The 20,964-nt window shown below is 38.8% G+C and overlaps 1 protein-coding gene across 3 annotated transcripts in view; it reads left to right on the top strand.

Moving 5' to 3' along the window:
* Positions 1-20,964, top strand: part of kif21b (kinesin family member 21B) — a 162,996-nt gene that overhangs the window by 46,341 nt on the left and 95,691 nt on the right. For all 3 annotated transcript variants that reach the window (XM_059950407.1, XM_059950404.1, XM_059950408.1), the window contains exon 2: positions 18,993-19,215. In XM_059950407.1, coding sequence (XP_059806390.1) covers positions 18,993-19,215 — 223 coding nt within the window. The remainder of the gene's footprint in view (positions 1-18,992; positions 19,216-20,964) is intronic.

Below are 20,964 nucleotides of genomic sequence, written 5' to 3'. Positions count from 1 at the left end.
CCCTTTGATTACCCCTTTTATACAGTAGTACTTTCACATTAGTGTTCAAAATTAAAATTGATAAATTTGAGAATGGGGAGCTAAAACCAGGCAAAGACAACAGTTAGGCATCTGCACTTAAAATCATACTTCGAATAACAAAGTGAATTTAATTGCCAAAATCAAAAAATACTTCATTTTTTTTATGTCGCAGTGACAGTGCATATAATCTTCAGTGAGGAAGAGTCACTGATGGTGTGGTTTGAAAATGCACACCATCATTTCACTGAGAAATTTCAGCCGCTGTTTGTAAGGAGATTGTCCATTCTCCCTGTGACTGTGTTTGTTTCCTGCAGAACCGGTTTCCTCCCACAGTCCAAAGACATATCAGTTGGCAGGTTAATTGGTCAAGGTAAATAGCCCAGTGATTAGGCTAGGGTTAAATCAGAGGTAGCTAGGCAGCATGGCTCAAAGAGCCAGAAAGGCCTACTTCATGCTACATCTCAATAAATTAAATAAATATCAATATAGCACTTAAGCTCTCAAATTTATCAATCAATTTTAGTTTTGACATGATTATGAAAATATTACTATATTGGTTAACTATGTAATGTGAGATATGATTCAGATCCATTTCTTTATCACAACTACATTGAGACATACAGTGCAATGCACTGTTTGCATTAAAAACCATCACAAGCTAAGGATGTGCTGGGGACAGCCCGCATTCCAGCACCAACAATAATAACCATGGAACAACAGCAAAACAAACCTCTTTTCTCTCTTCCACCCGTTCACTTACAATCGCAGCTCTCCAAGCCCAGGACAGGCCGACTCCAGGCTTAAGTGGACTCACAGATATCGGGCCTCTTGCTTCTCCCGTGGACTCAATTTCCAGTCTTCTGATTGACCTATGGACTTTAATCTTTAGATGTTAAGAACCCATACTCCAGGTCTCAAATTCCAGACTCAATGACGTTGGGACCCTGAACTCCAGGCGTTGAACTCTGGACTCTCAGACTCGCATACCTAGGGGGTGATTGGACTTCATGCCTCCTGGCTGCACACACCTCTAAACGTCTCATTTGCCAACCTAGGAAGCCACCAGCCCTTGTCCTCTCTGGTCATTGTCCACAGCGCTTGCCGGCCTGACATCCAGCCATGGATGTCCTTTGTCATATGCCCACTTCACTGCCTTTGAATACAGAATGGAGGCCTAGACTCTGGCCAGATCTTTAAGTCACTCATATCCCTGTCTGCAATCCCTACGTGACTCCTAGCTCCTCTCTTGATCCCCAAAATCATCCCTATGAATCTAAAAGTAACAACTAAATCTAAAGTATTACCTTGAAGGAGACCACAGTTCGGCACCATCTTGATCTGAAGATTAATTCCTAACTGTAGGAATCAATGTGTCACTAAATTTCTGAGTAAAATTGCATTGTTTTCACATTGTGATTTTTAGTGAAACACAAAGTCCTTTTAAGGTGGAGAATAATCTTGGGGGAACTGTTGTATATTAATTATATCTGTGTTGCTGCTCGGTTTTAAAATCTGGATTTTAATCTATTTTCTTTAAAAATATCTGTAAACTATTCCTTTTCAGAATGTATCATAGTAGGTAAGAAGATCAAAATCTTTGTGTAGTTAGACATCTTCAGCCATCCTTGCTTACTTAGACCTCCATGTAGTATTAGTCATTTTATTTGCTCTAGGAGTCAGTTTCATTCCACCAATCAAAGTATTTATTCACCCCAATAGTGGTGAAACAGGCCAACATTTGAAACTGCAAAAAAACGTTTCCTCCTTCTGCAATTGTCTTGACTCGTTGAGTTTGTTCCTGCAGGAAGAAGGTTATATTTGAAGATCTTTGTTCATATCATTTGTTGATAAATGCAGTAAATGGCTGTTACAGTTTTCATGCCAACAGTTTAAATGTATTTATCAACAGGTATGTATTGAAAATGGGACAAAATATATATTGTTAGATTTATTTTGCATGGAAAGAAGACTGTGACAGAACAGCTGCCCAGTTAAGAGGTTCGAAGGAAATTGAAAACCACAAGATTAGCTAGACTCACAAAAATATGTCTGCTTTTACATCATCATTTGATGTTGAAACTTAAATGAGCTGTTGCAGTTACAGAGAATATAAAATGTCCAAGGTATTCATGGCAAGAATTTCCTTCAAATCTCCCAATTTCAAAGAAATTATTAAATTTGATGATAGGAAGTACTGTGTTTATACAAATCACAAATGCCGAAGGATCCAAACAGACCATGACTGAATGGAAGCAGACAATCTGTTGAGAAACATGCAGCAGATTTAATATCATTAAAATATTATAGCATTATCTGTGCTGCACACATTATTTAAATGAGTTTATTGTTTATTTTTTTCATGTTTAATAAATTTTTTATTCTCATTTTTTTTCAATGTGTACCAATAGGTATTGTTAACTGTAACCCTGAGTTATGGTTCAGAATTCTTTAATGCTATTAACAAGGCAAGGATTTAGGGTAATGTGTGATCAATTCAGTGTGGAGGGGAAGCTTCTTTATGCAAATGAATGGTTATTATAATGCATAATTGATTTTTTTGCAAAGATTCAAAGAAAAATGAAAGCTGTTAACTAAATGTGATCATTCTGGGGGTGGGGAGGAACTGCTCCTTAGTGTTGGAAACAGTTATTAATCTCTTTTAGATGCTATTTTTGAAAACCAGACACAAGGATTGAGAGGGTTTGTAACACCAGAATGGTGTGTGTGTGAGAAAGAAAGAAGAGATCCACAGTCTGTCAATTAGCTTGAAATGGCCATTAGCATTGTTTGTTTAGAGACTGGTGAAAGCAGTTCATTTTGCAATGGGTTTTCAGTGCTGAATGCCAATCACATAATTGGGTTTATAAAAGATGTTTTATCTTTTCAAAATGCTCGTTGAGACTGTTCATGGAAGTGATTGACGTCACTGTGCTTGAAGGATATCTGTGGCACTTTGGTGTACATCTTTTGCCAGTACGTTCAGACAAACACACACAAAGGCCTTTATTGTTTAACTTTGCCATTTTAAAGGCAAACAGCCAGACCATGGGTTGCAGGGACTAGTATGTGTTTGAGAGCAGCCCCGTGTGCAGGATGGTTGGGCATGGAGTCGGGTGGAGTTTGCAACGCTTATGGATGGCTCGAGAGATTAAGGATTGGTGTTGGAAAATAGGGTGGTCAGGAACATGGTTGGAGAGGGATACATTGATTGGGCTGGAGGAAGTGTTGATGAAGCAAATCGTCCAGTCTGTTGCTGAGGATCGAACTACATTGTTGGATACGTGTTGTTAGCAGAGGAAGGAAGTTAGCTCATATCCCTGGCATTCAAGACAGGCGTGGTCTTACTTTTCTGATTTGTGGAATTATATGGGGGTGCAGTGGGGAGAGTTGATATGTAGCATTTTGTCAGGAGTTGCTCTGGAGGCATTGGAGGGACACATACTTACTCCTCCTGACTCACATTCTGCTATAAAGATACTTGCCTTTTCTCCAAGGTGCCTTTCCTCATTTTCTTTCAGCTCTTGCATTTCCAAATACTCTGGAACTGCTGCTGTCCACTGTTAAAACTGAATCAGAGATTGTGAGCCTCACAGAAATATTCAAATCATAGATTGAATGGCTGCTCGTAATTACACAGAAGTGGAGAGAAGTATTCAAGCCTTAGCTCTCTTGTTAAAACATTAACATTTGACCTGGGCCAGTTTAATTATTTTTATCATTTAAAGTTTATTTCTGTGTTACAGCTAATTACAATTCTGATATTGAGTCAACCTTAAATGTTCTTCGATAGCGACAGATAAACAAATGTCATTAGCAAATTCGAAGTTAAATATATAATGTACTGAAGTGAGGAACTTGTCATTTAGTTAATGACAAAATACATATGTGATAGAACTTTTCATTTGACATTTTCTGCCAGTGGTTATGGATTAAATATTTTCTTACAGAGGGAGAGGAGTAATGCATTGGTACTGTGCTTTTGGTTAATTTTAATTATTTTCACTGTTTATTTCTGAGTGAGAATTTGAGATGTATATTAAAGGGAAAGAATCCATTGCAACATGAAACACTGCTAATGGACGGAAGCTAGGCAAAGAGTTCCTGAAGTTTAGAGTTTTAACATTTTCTACTTGGTTAAAATAGAAGCAAGAATTCTTTCAAAAGACAGTGGATTCCAATTGATTGGGACACATTGGGACAGGTACGTTGTGGCCCAGTTAAGCAGCTACATCAATAAGCAGAAGCTTCATGGAAATAGTTTAAAAAAGTATATAAAAAAACAAATTACTGCTTAACTGAGAAACAAATGATGTATTTAAATGAAAGACAGAACAAATTGGAAAACTATTATTACTAATAGAGTACCATAAGATGGTATTAGTTCCTAATAGTCATCAAAGGAGGAATTCATCCAGTGTGCGTATTCTTTTGATTGACTGTAAATTAACAAAATCAGCACAGATGCCTAGAGGGATAATGGACTGCTTTCATACAATTTTCAAGGATTGCATCATCCAAATCTTCATTTTCATTGACCTTCAGACTCTCCATAGTTTCTAACTTGTTGAAGTAGTGAAATCATTTCATTTTAACTCTTGGCCATTTCTGGTACCTTCCAAGTCTGATTGATTGAAATGGTAGTGAGCAAAACAGTTCTGAGTTGTTTTACTGCTTCTGTCTTGTCAACTATCAGTCACAAAATCACTGTTTTTTGAACACAACCACACACAACAGATGCTATCTAAAAACTGCTCGCTCTAAGCATGGTGTAGTGTCTAACAACCATACAAGTGCACGTGACTGATGTTAGTTAGAAATTGCTGGGCAACAGTCTCCTGCCCTAATTAAGTAGCACAATATCCCAAATAAGTGAAGGGAATCCCAGATATTTTCTTGATTAGTTTTAGTTCTTTAAGAGTTATCTTAAATAAATGGCTGTCCTGATTAACTGATAGCCCAATTAACTGGAACCCACTGTACGTATAAAGAATAAAATACCCATTTAAATTCATTATAATTGATTTCTTGCATCAGATATGGATATGTATCTTTGGACAAGTGCTTGAATGCATATGACCATGTTAAATATTTATATTTATTTCTGTAAACATAATTGTTTCCCACTTTCACAAATATTTGCCATAGTTTCCTGTATTGGGTTTTATTACAGTACTTTAGCTGCAGCTTGTTATGCTACAAGGAACTTCCTGGCAAGTCAATGACCTTCATCTCCTGAGGATAATGAAACTGTGAGCTGCATTTGCTCTTTGTCTAGTCAACAATTTATCCAAGTTACCTTGGTCATTTGGCATTGTGCATTCTTTTTAAATTTAAAAGGACTTGTGCAGAAAATTAACCACACCAGCTCATTTAGTAGCATTAAAGGACAATGTTGTTGATAAAATGGCTTTAAAAATCCAATTCGCTGTAACATAAAAGCTAACTTATTGATTACAAATGCTGTAAAAGCTTTTCTGAATAATTCAATATTGAGTCTGAGGGCAGCATTATGCTTTAAAGTTGGAAAAGGTTCTTCATTAAATATGTGAGATGAGTTTTAAGGACAAAAGGTGCGAACCCACACAATTGTTAGAACCAGCGCTTGGCTGTGCACATCCTACAAAAATATACAATGTCAGTGTGAGGTCCCTGATGTAGTTTGCACGTTTAGCATATGGCTGCACAAAGACAGAGTGGAGAGTTTGGTCAACTCCCATGCCACAAAAGGCGTCAGCAAACTGACTGATTGATTGCAGTTCTCCAGTTCTCCATACACCAGTGTCTCTTTCCTCTGCCTTAGCAGAGTCAATACAGAGCCTTAGCAGAGCCAATACAGATGCCAGCTAGTGGAGAGGCCCCCCCACTACCTATCCATACACATGCATCGTGTATCAGTGTGGTGAACTATGTGCCTGTCTGGACACGCCCCCTGCTGACTGCTCCTGTGGCTCCTCCCACAGGCCCCTGTATAAAGGCAATCTGAGGCCTGACGCTCGGCCTCAGTCTCCAGGACATGGTATGATGGACACTCACTCCTGGTTCCTTCTTCCAGTCAATAAAAGCTGATATCTCGCCTTACGTCTCAGTGTGAGTTATTGATGGTGCATCAATCAGCTTCTTCAGCTCTGAACAATGCTAGACTATGGAGGTGAAACTCTGGCTACCTCAATAAGCTCAGCTGCTTTCTGCATTGCTGGTTCCTTCTGGGAATATGCAAGGAGGTAGTCATCAATTGTGCAGCTTCCTTCCATGCTTGGACACTAACAATTGCAGGAATGTTTAGAATCTCCTCAAAAGTTTCATGGATGTGTTCTTTGCAGAGTAATCGCTGAGTAATTACACTTATGCCTATACTCTACAATTTCATAAATATATTAAAAATAACATTCTAAGTAGTCAGAATGTAACATCACACCAAATTGAGTGAAAACAGGGGTCTTTAGAGATGCAGAATGTACAAAGGCAAGCAGTGACCAGTGACATGACATTGGCAAGATGTTGCCTGAAGAATGATGTGCCAGCAATGGCAACCTAGGCCTTTCTGAAAATAAGATTGAACTCTGCTGAAAACTGGCCAGGCTGGCATTTGATGGGAATATCTGGAGACATGCTAACTCCATTTAAACAACATTTGCTGTGTGTGTCCTTTAAGTGATGTTTTAAATGCTTTCAATGTAACATATGCTTTGTATACTGCTAAGCACAGTGAACCAGCTCTAAGATACAGAAAAATATTTGAAGTTAAAATTTCATGTTGCAAAAGTATCAGTGAAATGGATGCAGCGACCTTACAAAGGCAGTCTGCATACAGAATCAGAATCCAATTTATTAACACAGACATCTGTCGTGAAATTTGTTGTTCTGTAACAGCAGTACAGTACAAGACATATAAAAATTGCTAAATTACAATAATGTGCAAATAAGGAATAACAAGTTAGTGTTCATGGACCATTTAGGAATTTGATGGCAGAGGACAAGAAGCTGTTTCTAAAATACTTCAGACTCCTATAACTTCTACGCAGTGGTAGCAACAAGAAGTCTTGTCGCAGATGGTGAGGGTCCTTAATGATGGATGCCACTTTCTTGAGGTACTGCCTCTTGAAGATGTCCTCGATGGTGAGGAAATTTGTGCCCCTGATGGATCTGTCTGAGTCTACAGCCTAATGCAGCCTTTTTCAATCCTGTGCATTGGAGCCTCCATACCAGACAGTGATACAAGAAGTCAGAAAGCTCTTCACCATACATTCAGAGAAATCTGAAAGCTGCGTTTACGATTGCATCAATATGTTGACCCCAAGATGGATCATGAGAGATGTTGATGCCCAACAACGTGAAGCTGCACCCTCTTTCCACCACTGACACCTCAATGAGGACTGCATGTTCTTGCGAATTCCCCTTTCTGAAGTCCATGATCAACTTTCTGGTCTTGTTGATGTTGAGTGCAAGTTTATTATTGTAACACCAGTTGATTTGACTCATTCCTTTACGTCTTCTCATTACTATCTGAGTTTTGACCAACAACAATGATGTCATTGGTAAATATATAGCTGGTGTTTGAGCTGTGCCCTACCACACAGTCATGAGTGTAGAGAGAGTAGAGCAGTAGGCTCAGCACACTTCCCTGAGGTAAGCCTGTATTGTTTATCAGCAAGGAGATGTTGCTACTAGTCTGCACTGACAGTAGTCTCCCAATAAAGAAGTCAAGGTTTAACCTGTAGGTCACAGAGCATGCCCAGCAAGCATGATATGACCTTTACTGAGTAGGCAGGCCTCTGTCAAAATGCTCCTTCCATTGTTAAAGATGGCCGTGCACTGATCACAAATAACTTGTACAGCGCCTTGAAAAACTATTCAGCCCCCAAGAATGTTTTCACATTGTACTGTCTCATTTTCTAAATTTAATGTGTATTGAAGTAGAACTTTTGAGCTAATGTACAAAACGTTTGCATGTCATCAAATCAAAAATAAAAATGACAAAACCTGTCAACAATTTACTAAAAATTAAAAACCAAAATGGTGAAGCTGAAAAATATCCACCCCCCCCCCCCCACTTAGTAAGAACTGTGCTAACTATCTTCAGATGCAATGCTCTATCTTACTTTACCAACTCACCCAATTGGTTCATGCAGAAAATTGGAAGATCAGCTGAACTAATACCCTCTCGCTCTCTGTAAGGTCTAACAGTATGGTAGATTTTTAACAGACCAAACAAAAATGAAGACAAAAGAACATTCAAGACAAGTCATTGAAATGATGATAAGGAAGCACACAACTTCTAAGTGTCAGTTAGAAGATACTATAAAGATGTGGAAGAAGGTCTTGTGGTCGGATGAGATTAAACTGGAACATTTTGCTGTTAACACTAAGCAGTACATGTGGCATAGATTGAATACTATGCATCAGCTAGGTAACACTGTCCCTATTGTCAAGTATGGTGTAGGTTGCATCATGCTATGGAATTGTTTTTCAGCAGCAGGAGATGAAAATCTAGTCAGGATTCATGGGAAGGTGAATGCGGCTCAATGCAGAGAGATCCTGGATAAAACCTGCTAGCCTCTGCTACAAAGCTTAAGCAGGGGAGGGAGTTCATCTTTCAGCCAGACAATGACACAAAGTACTCTGCTAGAGCAACCATTGTGTGGCTTCAAATGAAAAAAAAATTATGTCCTTCAGAGCCCCAGTCGGAGTCCTGACCTGATCAAATATCTCTGGCAAGACTTCAAGATTGCTGTCCACTGTAACCCAAGTAACTTGGCTGTCAGACTAATCCATAAAGACTATGATGTGTTGGCTGCAAGGGGTGGTTCAACTAAGCACTGAGCAAAAATGGATGAATACTTTTGAACAGCTGACATGTCAGTTTTTGAATTTTTAGTTTTTCAAGTTTACAATTTTCTCTGTTTTTGGGCTTTCCTGTGAGAAAAGGAGCATGTGATTTGCAAATAAAATTTCATGGTTAAATTGATCAAAATCGCTGGTTGTAATAATCATTAATGTGAACAAAGGATTTGGGACTGAATAGTTTTGCAAGGCACTGTAAATATAAAGGCAAGGATTGACTTTATTTGTCAGATGTACATGGAAAATACAGTAAATGTGCCATTTGTGGCAACAGCCAACACAGTCCAAATATATTTTGGGAGCAGCCTGTAAGTGTTATCACACATCCAGCACCAACATAGCATGTCTACATCTCACTAACTCTAACCCATACATGTTTGGAATGTGGGAGGAAACCAGAACACCTAGACCAAACACACTGTCACAGGGAGACTGTGAATCTCCTTACAGACCGCAGCAGGAATTGAACCCTGATCCTCTGATGGCTATGCTACCGTGCTTTGCAGGCTGTGTGGAACTCAAGCATGAGGTGGTAGTGGGACAGTCATTCCGAACTTCTGTTTCTTTTCAGGTAGACCCTGTTGAAATGCATGAGGTATTATTTTAACATTGCCTGTTCTATTCCATCAAGTCAAGTCAACTTTTATTGTCATTTCGACCATAACTGCTGGTACAGTGCATAGTAAAAATGAGACAACGTTTTTCAGGAACAGTATCTTAAACAGCTCTGCTATAGAAACAAATGGCTATTTTGCTCATTTAAACACATCAACATGAATCCAATATAAATGGAATGATACCAAATCAGACTTCCTTGTACTGTTCCTGACTTTTACTTCCATTTATAAGTGATAATAAATGGAGGATTTGATATTAGCTGCATAATATTGTTGCTCTATCAAAAATACTCACCAAGCCTATGTAATTTATTTTCCTCAAACATCTTGGTGTAATATTTTAATAACCATACTAACTCATGTGGGTTCTTAAAATTATTTTATATTATTATTAGTGAAATTATTGGATTTCTTCATTAGCAGCTAGGTTCCATCATTAATTCAGCTGATATCTAATAACTAGGGAAAATGACAGTAAGTATTATAAAGCCACTTCTGCGCAATCTCTCCATGCTCCACTGTTAGTCCACTTTTCTGCTTTTTCCACCAGAACGATGCAAACTTTTTCTCTTTTTTATCGCTTTGGTTAAACACACCTGAGCCACACTAGAGTTCAATAAAAAGTCACAGAGCTCAGAAGTCAGCTATTGCTGGATCTGTCATTTGCTTCCATTGCCCAAGAAATCGATGCAGCTACAAGGCAGGCACGAGAGCGGCTGTATGTCATTCAGAGTTTGAGGAGATTGGATATGTCACCAAAGACACTCACAAATTTCTACAGGTATACCGTGGTAAGCATTCTAAATAGCTGCATTGCCATCTTGTAAGGGGGGGTGGTGGGTAGAAGGTTTGTATGGGTGCTACTGCACAGGATCGATAGAAGCTGCAGAAAATTGTGAACTCAGTCATCTCCATCATGGACATTAGCCTCCATAGCATTCTGGACATCTTCAAGAAGCGATGCCTCAGAAAGGCGGTGTCCATCATTAAGGACTCCAATCACCCAGGGCATGCCCTGTTATCATCAGTTCCATCAGTATTTTTATATACTGTATACAGTTTGTAGTAATTCAGTTTTTTCTCTAATATTATGTATTGCAATATACTGCTGCAAATTTAAAAAAATTCATGTGCTATGCCTAAACCTGATTCTGATTGTATTATTCCTGAGAATATAATACACAGCAAATTTTTAAAAAACTGGTGTTTTGGTTGGTCCTTGATCTATCTATCTCCATTAAATTAAGCCTGTTAATATCTGGTTGGGAGCTTCGCAAAGCTTTGAAGTAAGGAGTACATAAACTATTATAAAAATATTTCAGTTCAGTTAATTTGGATCTGTGCTTCTGTTGGTTGGCTCATGCATTTTAGCCCTCTCACCCAACAGCTGTTAAGTTATCGCTAGCATTATAAGCTTCATGAGCTCGGTTCTATTAATGTTTTCATGGGGCTTAAGACAATAACGAATGAGAATGTATGTTAAAGCTTACTCTGGTTTCTGCTGAAATAAAAAAATGTTACTGAGGTAGCATTCATTTGAATTTTGTAGTACTTTGTATAGTGATGTATGCTTTTCAGTTTAATAGAGATGTTAAGTTTCATTTTCTCTTTCAGTACATTGTATTTTGCTGACAAAGTGGCTCTGAATGTGATGGTGTTTGTGCTCCTTTTCACCTTCTTTCTGCTCAACTTTATTCACTTTATATCAAGGACTCCCAGCTTTTTTTTAATGCCATGGGCCAATACCATTAAACAAGGGATCTGTGGACTCCAGGTTGAAAACCCCTACTTTATACTACAATGGAGGGAGCTATGTCATTAAGTCAGAGGGTTGCAGTATTGAACTGATCAATAATGGCAGCCAGGCTGAATATTCTCTGAAGTCCCACCTTTATCCTTCCATTTCCTATTTCCCTTTTGTGTCTTTTTTTTCTTCAGATAATATATACCACATTTCACTATATGTTTCAATGTACATGTGACACATAAAACTAATCTTAAATTCAATTAGAAGGAATATATTAGTGATGTTCAAAACATCCAGTAGTGGCGCATGATTTCCGATGATCTGAGTTCCCAAATGAGGATGCTATAATTATTTGCATACCATAGGTCACGGACATGCTTATCATGCTTTGCATGACCTTGAAATGAATAGATAGACTGGATAATGCGTGTTGTGGCAACTTCAGTGCTGTAGCAAATGAGGAGAAAAGACTAAGTGGAGAATTGTAATGATAGTTGGGATTATTGCCAGAAGGATTTACACGAAGAGATTGCTGCTTCCGATTGTGATGATAAGAATATCCCAATACCAACCAGTTGAGAATGTAATCTGTTTGGTTACATTGCATAGCAAGTTAATGTGTAGATTGTACAAGTGTCTAACAATTGAACAAGGATCCTGTTGATCTAATGCTGTTTAATAATTTATAAAAAAAACATATTCCCATTTCACGCATTGTGCAAATAAAAGGGACAGGTAAAAAGCTGGTATTAAAATGGAGAATGGCTCCAGTAACAAGTATTTCTGTCTCACATCAGAATAAGAGGAAGCAATTGACACAACCTTTCCTGGTGTAGCTAGATAGCTGCAGTGATAGGAACTTGAAACAAAAACAGAAGTTGTTTGAAATATTCAACAAGGTAGGCCTCAGAACCATGGATTGTGAAATATTATAAACATTGCCTTATTGCTATGTTCAAACAACGGAGATATTTGGTCGGTTTTTAAGGGTTGTTATATCAGAGAGTGAGTTTTTTTTTAAAAAAGCAATTGGTACAATTTACCAAACTAAACCTAGATGAGGCCCAGGAAGATCAATAAAAGAGAAACTTCTTAGGTTAGAAATCATTACACTCAAAAAAACATTTAAGAGACTTAAATATAGTAAACAGGAAAGTTTAATTATGGTATATGATCATTTAATTACTGTAAAAGATATAGCATCTTGTTTAATGCTGTAATAATGTTGAATCATTATGCTTTGTTTATCATGCTTTTTTGTTTATCAATGCTTTTTTTCCACTGTGTCATCTGGTATTTTTACAGGCATCTGTGAGAGCAGCATACAGTGCCTTGAAAAATTATTCAGCCCCCCACAACTATTTTCATATTTTGCTGCCTCATTTTTTAAATTTAATATTTATTAAGTAGGATTTTTGAGCGAATCTACATAACATTGTGCATCATATCAAATCAAAAGAAAAATTGCAAAACCTGTCAACAATTTACTAAAAATTAAAAACCAAAGTTGTGAGGCTGAAGAAGTTTCATCCCCTTCGTAATTGTTATGCTAACTGTTCTCAGGTGTAGTACTGTATGTATTACCTTACCAACTCACCCAATTTGTTGATGTAGAGAATTGGAAGATCACCTGAATAAACACCCCCACTCTCTGTAAGGTCCAAGAAAATGGTAGATTTTCAACCAAAATGAAGACAAAGGAGCTTTCAAGACAATTCAAGGAATGGTAATAAAGAAAAACACATCTGGGGAAGGGTAAAAGACCATCCCAAAGGAATTTAGTATGCCTTGGATCTCAGTATAGTCCATCATGAAAAAAGTGAAAAAATATGAAATCACAGACACGTTGCCAAGGTCAGGCCACCCCTAGTCACTGGAGAAGAATGGCATTTGTTAGAGTGGCTGCTGTGATGCTGTAATATTGAATCTGATTTGCAGGTTTAGCAAGTGAAACACTAATTTTAAATAAGTATATTAACTATATACTGACAAACAGTAAAAATTCGACAAACATTCATGTTCCCCAAGTTATAGACACTACAAAGCTGAATATTCAACAAGCATACGTAGCTAAAAGTGCATGCAGAGCATACCTTCCCACTGGCCGTGTGAACCACTTACCTTAAGCAAAGGGCGATAGACAGAACCTCCCACACATGCTCCCTATATACCCAGGATATTTGAAACTGGGCATCAGGCAGCTGTCCGATGGGGAAAACAGCTGTAGTTTCTAAACTAACCAATCACATTGGAAGTGACTTCCAACAATCAGAATAAGGCATGCTCCACCCCTCAAAAGTTGTGAACATCATGATCCAACCCTCAGACCAGTGTGACACATAAAAGACTACAAAACCCAATACTGTAAACCTGATAGTCACCTCCCAGTGTACTACATCAGTGCACCAGCCTCCCTGTGCCCCAACAGGCCATTAGCCCCACCCTGGAGTGTATTAGCTAATGAGCTGGTTCCCCTCCCCCACTTAATCTTATACACTGACCCTTAGATGTGATTAACCAAGTGAGTGATGTTACCTGAGCCATCACTAAAGTAGGTGCATCATTCTTGACCAACAACGGTACACGTGCCACCCTCCTTTGTGAGTAGGTAATCCAAGGCCTTCGAAATCAGTTCCCGGGACAGTCTGGCTGCACCATGCTGAGAAAGGCAGTCATTCAAAATCTTCCTTCCTTTGTAATAGCCCTCTTATCGACCAGCATGGGCAAGGTGCTCATCCAGGACACTGGGGTGGTATACTATATGTATCCCACCACATATCAACTGCACCACCCTGTGGGAACCACGGGTAGGCTTAGGAACTGTGCATCCAGTAAGTACCATTCAGTGTCCAACAAGTGCCCAGCTTCACAACAACAATTGGCATAGGCACGGTCATCCCGGGATACTGTTCCTGCTCACACTTGCCCTCCACCTTGTTCCTGGTACTTGTACTAAACATACCACCTACACCAACACTGTCAGATGGGGAACTCACTAAGAGATGGGACCGTACAGTTTAACAAATGATACGGAGGGAAATACCAGCCGTTAAAACATTTACTCCACCAGGACTATAAAGCCTCAAGTACCTTATGGCTGTTACCATACTCTAGGTTAAGGTTGGCTAGAATAGACTACTCCCCCCCCCCCCCCCCGCCAAACCAGAATGCCAAAACCCGAGAAACCAGGTAATTTCCCCCAACACTCTTCTTTGTTGTCAAAAGGTTCAATGCCATGGCATCCCTTCCATGATGTAGTAAGGGGTCCTCAAATTCAGCAATCTGACCTGTTGGTCCAGCGTGCAAATTTGCTCTCCCCAGGAATGTACCACATGATCTTCTGCCGCAAGTCAGCATCCAGCACTTTGCCATTCTGTAAAGCAGGGAGATACAAATGCACTTGCTCCTGATTAGTCACTGGATATTTAGAAAACACAAAAACAACAGGACTACCAGAATTGAAAATGCAACCAAATGCTCAATTCCCTCTGAAATGTGGGCATCATGAATCCAGAATAAAGTTGCCCAAATTTCAACTCAAATTTAATTCGGTCAGTATGAAATGGGTCATGGGGAAAAAGAAAAAAAGTAACAGATTAAGATACAATAAACACATAACAGATTAGGAAAATGGGAAACAAAGTAACCGACTGAACAGCCAGCTATCCAATGGAAAAAGCAGCTGCAGTTTCTAAACTAACCAATCATGATGGAAGTGACTTTCAACAATCAGAATAAGGCAGCACCCCACCCCCCACCCAATAGGATGGATGTCAACAGTCATTCTGAGTATGTTGCAGAAGTCAGTGGCTGCAACTGGAGATGAAGTTCATGGCTGCACAATCCCTAAGGCCTTGCAAGAAAAAGGTATTTATGAAAGACTGGCAAGGAAGAAGCCATGCATGGCTTAAAAAAAAGCACTATCTTTCCTGTCACAACTTTGCAAAGCATCACTTTGAAGATGCTGTAAGGATGTGGAAGAAGGTCTTGTGGTAGGATGAGACTTATATGGAAATTCTTAGCCTCAACACTAAGCAGTACACGTGATGTAAGTCTAATACCGCTCATCAGCCAAGTAACACAATCCCTGCTGAAAAGTATAGTGGAGCTAGCATCGTGCTATGAGAGCACACACAAATCCTGTGGGGATGCCATGGGAAGATACATGCTGCTAAATATAGAGAAATCCTGGATGAAACCCTGCTAGTCTCTGCTAGAAAGCTTAAACAGGGGAGGAGTTCATCATTCAACTGGACAATGACAAAGCACACTGCTGGAGTGGCTTCAGTTGAAAATTGATGTGCTTGAGTGGTCCAGTCAGAATCATGACCTTAACCTGATTGAACATCTCTGGCAAAACCTCAGGATTGCTGTCGACCTCCATTCCCCAACTGACCTGGCACAGCTTGAGCAATTTTGCAAGGAGGAATGAGCAAATGTTATTCCGTCATTTTGTGTTAAGCTAATAGAGACTTATCCAAAAAGACTATTGACTGAATTAACTGCAAGAGGTGGTTCAACAAAGTACTGAGCAGAAGAGGGTAAATGCTGACACTTTGAATAGCTGAGATTAGAGTTTTTGAACTTTTAGATTTTCATGCTTTACTATTTTCCCTGTTTTTGGGGGTGGTAGTGAGCGGTCTACTGTGGAAAAAGAGGAGCGTGTAATTCACAAATAAAATTTTTCAGTTAAATTGATCAAAATCTCTGGTTGTAATATTCATTTATGTGAACAAAGGTTTGGAGAATACTTTTACAAGACACTGTTTTAACAGTGACGATCCAGGGCGAGGTACAACAGCTGCATTCTTACTTTCAGTGGAGTGTGGAGAAACTAATTTCTCTATGGCCATAAAACACATCTGTTAATCACCTGATCTCTAGCATGTGTTGTACCTCACCAGATAACGTCAGAATTGGGCAAGATGTAAAATAAGCTTCTGCTTTCCATTGCCTGCTTTGTTCCGTAGCAAAACCAGTTTTGATTTCTTTTGACCAGTTTTATCTTGAATCCAGCCTCTTTTGAGACATTGAGTGCACTTGTCCGTAGTTATGTAAAATACTCTCTTTACTCCATCCCTAACTAACTGTGAAAGTTGTTTCTCATATTGCAATGCCAAATTGCTTCAAGCAATAAGAGTTCTAAGTTGCCAAAAATAAATTTGTGCAGTCTTTGTTTCATCTTCAGATTTTTAAATGTGAATGGTCATCAGAACAGAAAAATTAGCATACACAATACACTATTTACATTTAGTAATAAGGACACATATAAAGTATAAGACATAGGATAGTATTAGGCCATTTGGCCCATTGAGTCTGCTCTGATATCCCTTCTAGTTTCTTCTCCAACATGATGAGTTTTTGCAATTTTGCACTATAAGGAATTCGAACATAGAAAAGTACAGCACTAGAACTGGTCTTTTGGCCCAGGATGTCTGCTGACCATCATGCCAATTTAAACTGCACATGTGCATGTAGATAAGTTATATCCCTCCATTCCTCACCTGCACTTCTCAATGCTATTATAAATTTTAAAAATGAGACCATTGATTTTAATATTTTAATGCTGTCTAAATTTAACTGTACTTGATGTGCACTGTTTCCTTTACTGCTGAATTACTTGCTTTTTTTTCTGCTTCCTAGAACTATAAACACTAGGCAATTTTCCATCTTAATGATTAATGTTTCATTCCCAGAACTGTACTCAACAAACACAATTAATTATTGCAGAGGGTGAGGAGGGAGGGAGGGAAGGGAATCATCAATTTTGATTCCCAATTTTCTGGAATTGTGTATTTACAGCAGTATGTAATACTAGGAAGTTTCTCAGCTCTGACCCATTTAAAAAATTGCTTCCTTTTTCAATGACCATTTCATGACAATAACAAAAGCAATGACCTTCAACGGATCTCAGTACGGAAAAGCAATGGGAAATTAATTAGCTCAAACTGCAGATGTTAGAAAATATGTCATAACCTTTATTAATGTAATTTAAGTTTCTGGGCTTTAATGAAGGGGTAGAGAATTTGGAGCAATTTAGTTATTGGAAGTAAGTTTAAGTCCCCAGGGAAGGTGCTGGCCGATCATCTGTGACACCGTAGATGGAAAGCCTGGTTGTCTGATCTTCAGGGAGCTGTTAAGAATGGAGCACTGTGATACCACACAGCAAATGGTATTAGCTATGTGATGCACCATCAATAACTCACACTGAGACGTAAGGAGAGATATCGGCTTTTATTGACTGGAAGAAGGAACCAGGAGTGAGTGTCTATCATACAATGTCCTGGAGACTGAGGCCGAGCGTCAGGCCTCAGATCTCCTTTATACAGGGGCCTGTGGGAGGAGCCACAGGAGCAGTCAGCAGGGGGCGTGTCCCGACAGGCACATAGTTCACCACACTATGACAGTGCACAAAATACAAGGAACTGTGAAACTTCTCTTTTTGCATGAATCAAATGCAGATCCAGAGAGCTTGGAGTTCATGAGCTGACAAATACGCTAATGTTAGTTGCCTGAGAAAGATCCAGGAGAATGATTTTGGTGCTGTCAAACGGGTTGCAGTTGTTTTCAATTCCCATAAGAGGAGAAACCATAGCAATACATACACCTCCTATGCATATGAAATGAAGACCACCAACATTCTGAATTCAACTCACCCTGAATTGAAAGAAAGTAACTTTTATTTAAAAAGATAAGACAGATTATCTGATAATAACATACTCTCTCTTGAGAGTTATAATTCCTTAACAGTGATGTTAGAATCCATTGGTCCAGATTTTAGTGGATATATTCTTTATGTCTGACCTGCTGGAATGATAAAAGGTATTCCTGCCATACTTACCCTGAGGGATGTGCCCTCTTTAAGGGAGTAGGTAGAATTCTCTGCCGTGAGCATGCTAACAATTAAATTATAAATTGTAAATACAATAAATTTTGCAGATGATAGAAATCCAGAGCAACAGACGCAAAACATTGGAGGAATTCAGCAGGTCGGGCAGTATCCATGGAAAGAAATAAACAGTCGACCTTTCAGACTGAGACCCTCCATCAGGACTCTTGACCTGCAGAGTTCCTCCGGAATTTTGTGTGTGTTGTTCCTGATAAAGGTTCTCCAGCCTGAAACATCAACTGATTCAGTTACAAACTGGTTGCCCTGAATATCGGTCTAATTTCTAAGGCATTTCCCTTTACAATCTCATGATGTTAAACATTTTGTTACAGAAATGGTTATTGGTATATTTTGTCCTCAAAGATAAATGCAGTTGAGCAGTAAAATATTAAAATGCATTGGTCATCTGTACACTAGTTGAAACATTAAACTTAAGCTACAGAAAGATTTGTTCCAAGAATAACCCTTGTGTTATCTGATTCCATTCTTATTTTTCTTGGTATAGGAAGTGCTTAATTTCCTAAAATGTAATAATTGGGAAATAACTTCCTGTATATTTCCATAGGTGCATTTATCTGTTAGACTGCATCACAGCCTCTCTATGAATGTTTCTCTTGACTGTCCATAAAGCATGTTTAAACAAAAAACTGTCCCGAAGTTTTAGCAAAAATCTTAAGTATTATGTTGAGACAATGTAAAATGAAAGCAGTATGTAATGAATGTTTAACAATGAAATTGAATATTCCAGGGTTTATGTTTTTGAAAGATTTTCTTTTTTTAATTTTTTCTTTGATACATTCTATCACTAGTGAAAATAAAAATAGCCACCAATGAATTTGAAATACTATCAATGTTACTTTGTGTTTTCCTGCCGCAGAATCCGTCCGCAATCCGCGAAAGAGAAGATTGAGGGATGTCATATTTGTACATTGGTTACACCAGGGGAGCCACAAGTTATCTTGGGAAAGGACAAGGCTTTTACATTTGATTTTATGTTTGACATGGATGCCAGACAAGATGAGGTGTACAAATCTTGTGTTGATAAACTTGTGGAAGGCTGTTTCGAAGGATATAATGCAACAGTATTTGCTTATGGACAGGTAAGGATAAAATATGAATGTGTCAGTAAGATTATATCAGAAAAAGAAAATGAGACTTATTAAAAATGTGTAATAAGTTTTGTTAGATTGTAAAACTTTTATTTTTTAAATGTATTGCAAGACAATTATCCTGTAATGAGTTACTCTAACTATAGAAGTAAACGATGAGGAGACTGGCTCCTGGGGAGTCTTTCAAATTTATTTTCAGTCTCCACTTTAACCAAATGGTTTTCCAATGTGATCTAATGATAATAACTAGATAACAGTAAATCTAATTCTATTCATACCATTGAGATAAGCAGGAATCAGCTTTCATACAACTACCAATGAATATGTTGAATTTTACAAGCATCAACAATCGGCTTTGAAACAACGTTGGCTGGCGTAGAGCAGCATCCAATGCAGCCACTCTTTTCTTTACAGGATTAACCCATGAGTATAACAATTCTGGTAACCCATTTTTTTTTAACATCCAATGAGCTGTCCAGTGATCTTGACAACAACCCCCTCTCTCTTCCCATGCTTTGAAAGCATTGGATTATCTAAAGGATGGGAGAGAGGTGTGGGGGGGGGGGTGTTGTCAAGACCACTGGGCAGCTTATTTAATGTTAAAAGTGGTTTAATAGAATGGATTATACTCTTGGACTGACCTTGAAAGAAGAAAATGGGGAAAGAAACAGTGCAAGCCACATGTATTGAGAAACTTAATGTGGCAGTTCCATTAAAATGAGAGTGGGGCAATATGAAGGGTGATTGATAAGTTCGTGGTCTAAGGTAGAAGGAGTCAATTTTAGAAAACCTAGCACATTTTTCAACGTAGTCCCCTCCTACATGTACACACTTAGTTCAGTGGTCGTGGAGCATACAAATCCCTTCTTTGTAGAAGTGGTCCACAGCCAGGGTGATTGGTAAGTTCGTGGCCTAAGGTAGAAGGAGATGAGTTATTAACCAAACTTTCTGCATTATCACTCGAGCTGAACTGCAAATGCATGTAACAAGAGCGTCTTGGACCTCCAGGTGGTCCACAGCAGGGGTGATTGATAAGTTTGTGGCCTAGGGTAGGAGATGAGTTATACAGCTCTCATTACATGCACGTGCAATTCAACCCTTTGAGTGAAAATGCAGAAAGCTTGAAGTTAATAACTCATTTCCTTCTACCTTAGGCCACAAACTTATCAATCACCCCTTGTAAGAAGAAATAGAACCAAATTCAACTGTCTTTACAAAAAAAAGTTATATTTTATATATGTGAAAGATTTAATAGAAATACGAATCAGAGTCAGGTTTAATATCACTGGCATATGTCGTGAGATAGGTTGTTCTGCAGCAGCAGTACAGAACAATAGATAAAAATCAATTGTACAGGCAGTCCCCGAGTTACGAACGTCTGACTTACGGACAACTCGTTCTTACGAACTGAGGAAAGAGAACAATGTCCGCCATTTTAAGTCAGATCGCGATGCCGTCTGCCGTTGCGTTGCAGTTGACACTGTGTTGGGTGTTTAACTTTGTATTTGGCTTAAATTTTTCTTGGTAAGATTCACCCTGACCCCGTCCGCCCCCCCCCACCCCCCCCCCCCATTTCAGTCGGCTGGTAGCACATTCAGATCAGCACCGGGCTAGAGAACGGAGGTTCCCGAGTTCGATATAGTGCCGGGTTGATGTCGAGCTGGCAACTCAACCTCATAAAAAAAAAACACTGCCACCTCCAGTTTAAATTCCCACGCGGAATATTATGGAGGATCAAAT

The sequence above is a fragment of the Hypanus sabinus genome, chromosome 25, assembly GCF_030144855.1.
Source record: "Hypanus sabinus isolate sHypSab1 chromosome 25, sHypSab1.hap1, whole genome shotgun sequence".
NCBI classification, from domain to species: domain Eukaryota; kingdom Metazoa; phylum Chordata; class Chondrichthyes; order Myliobatiformes; family Dasyatidae; genus Hypanus; species Hypanus sabinus.
The sequence above is the reverse complement of the archived record's forward strand: the minus strand, read 5'-3'. Positions and strand labels throughout refer to the sequence as shown.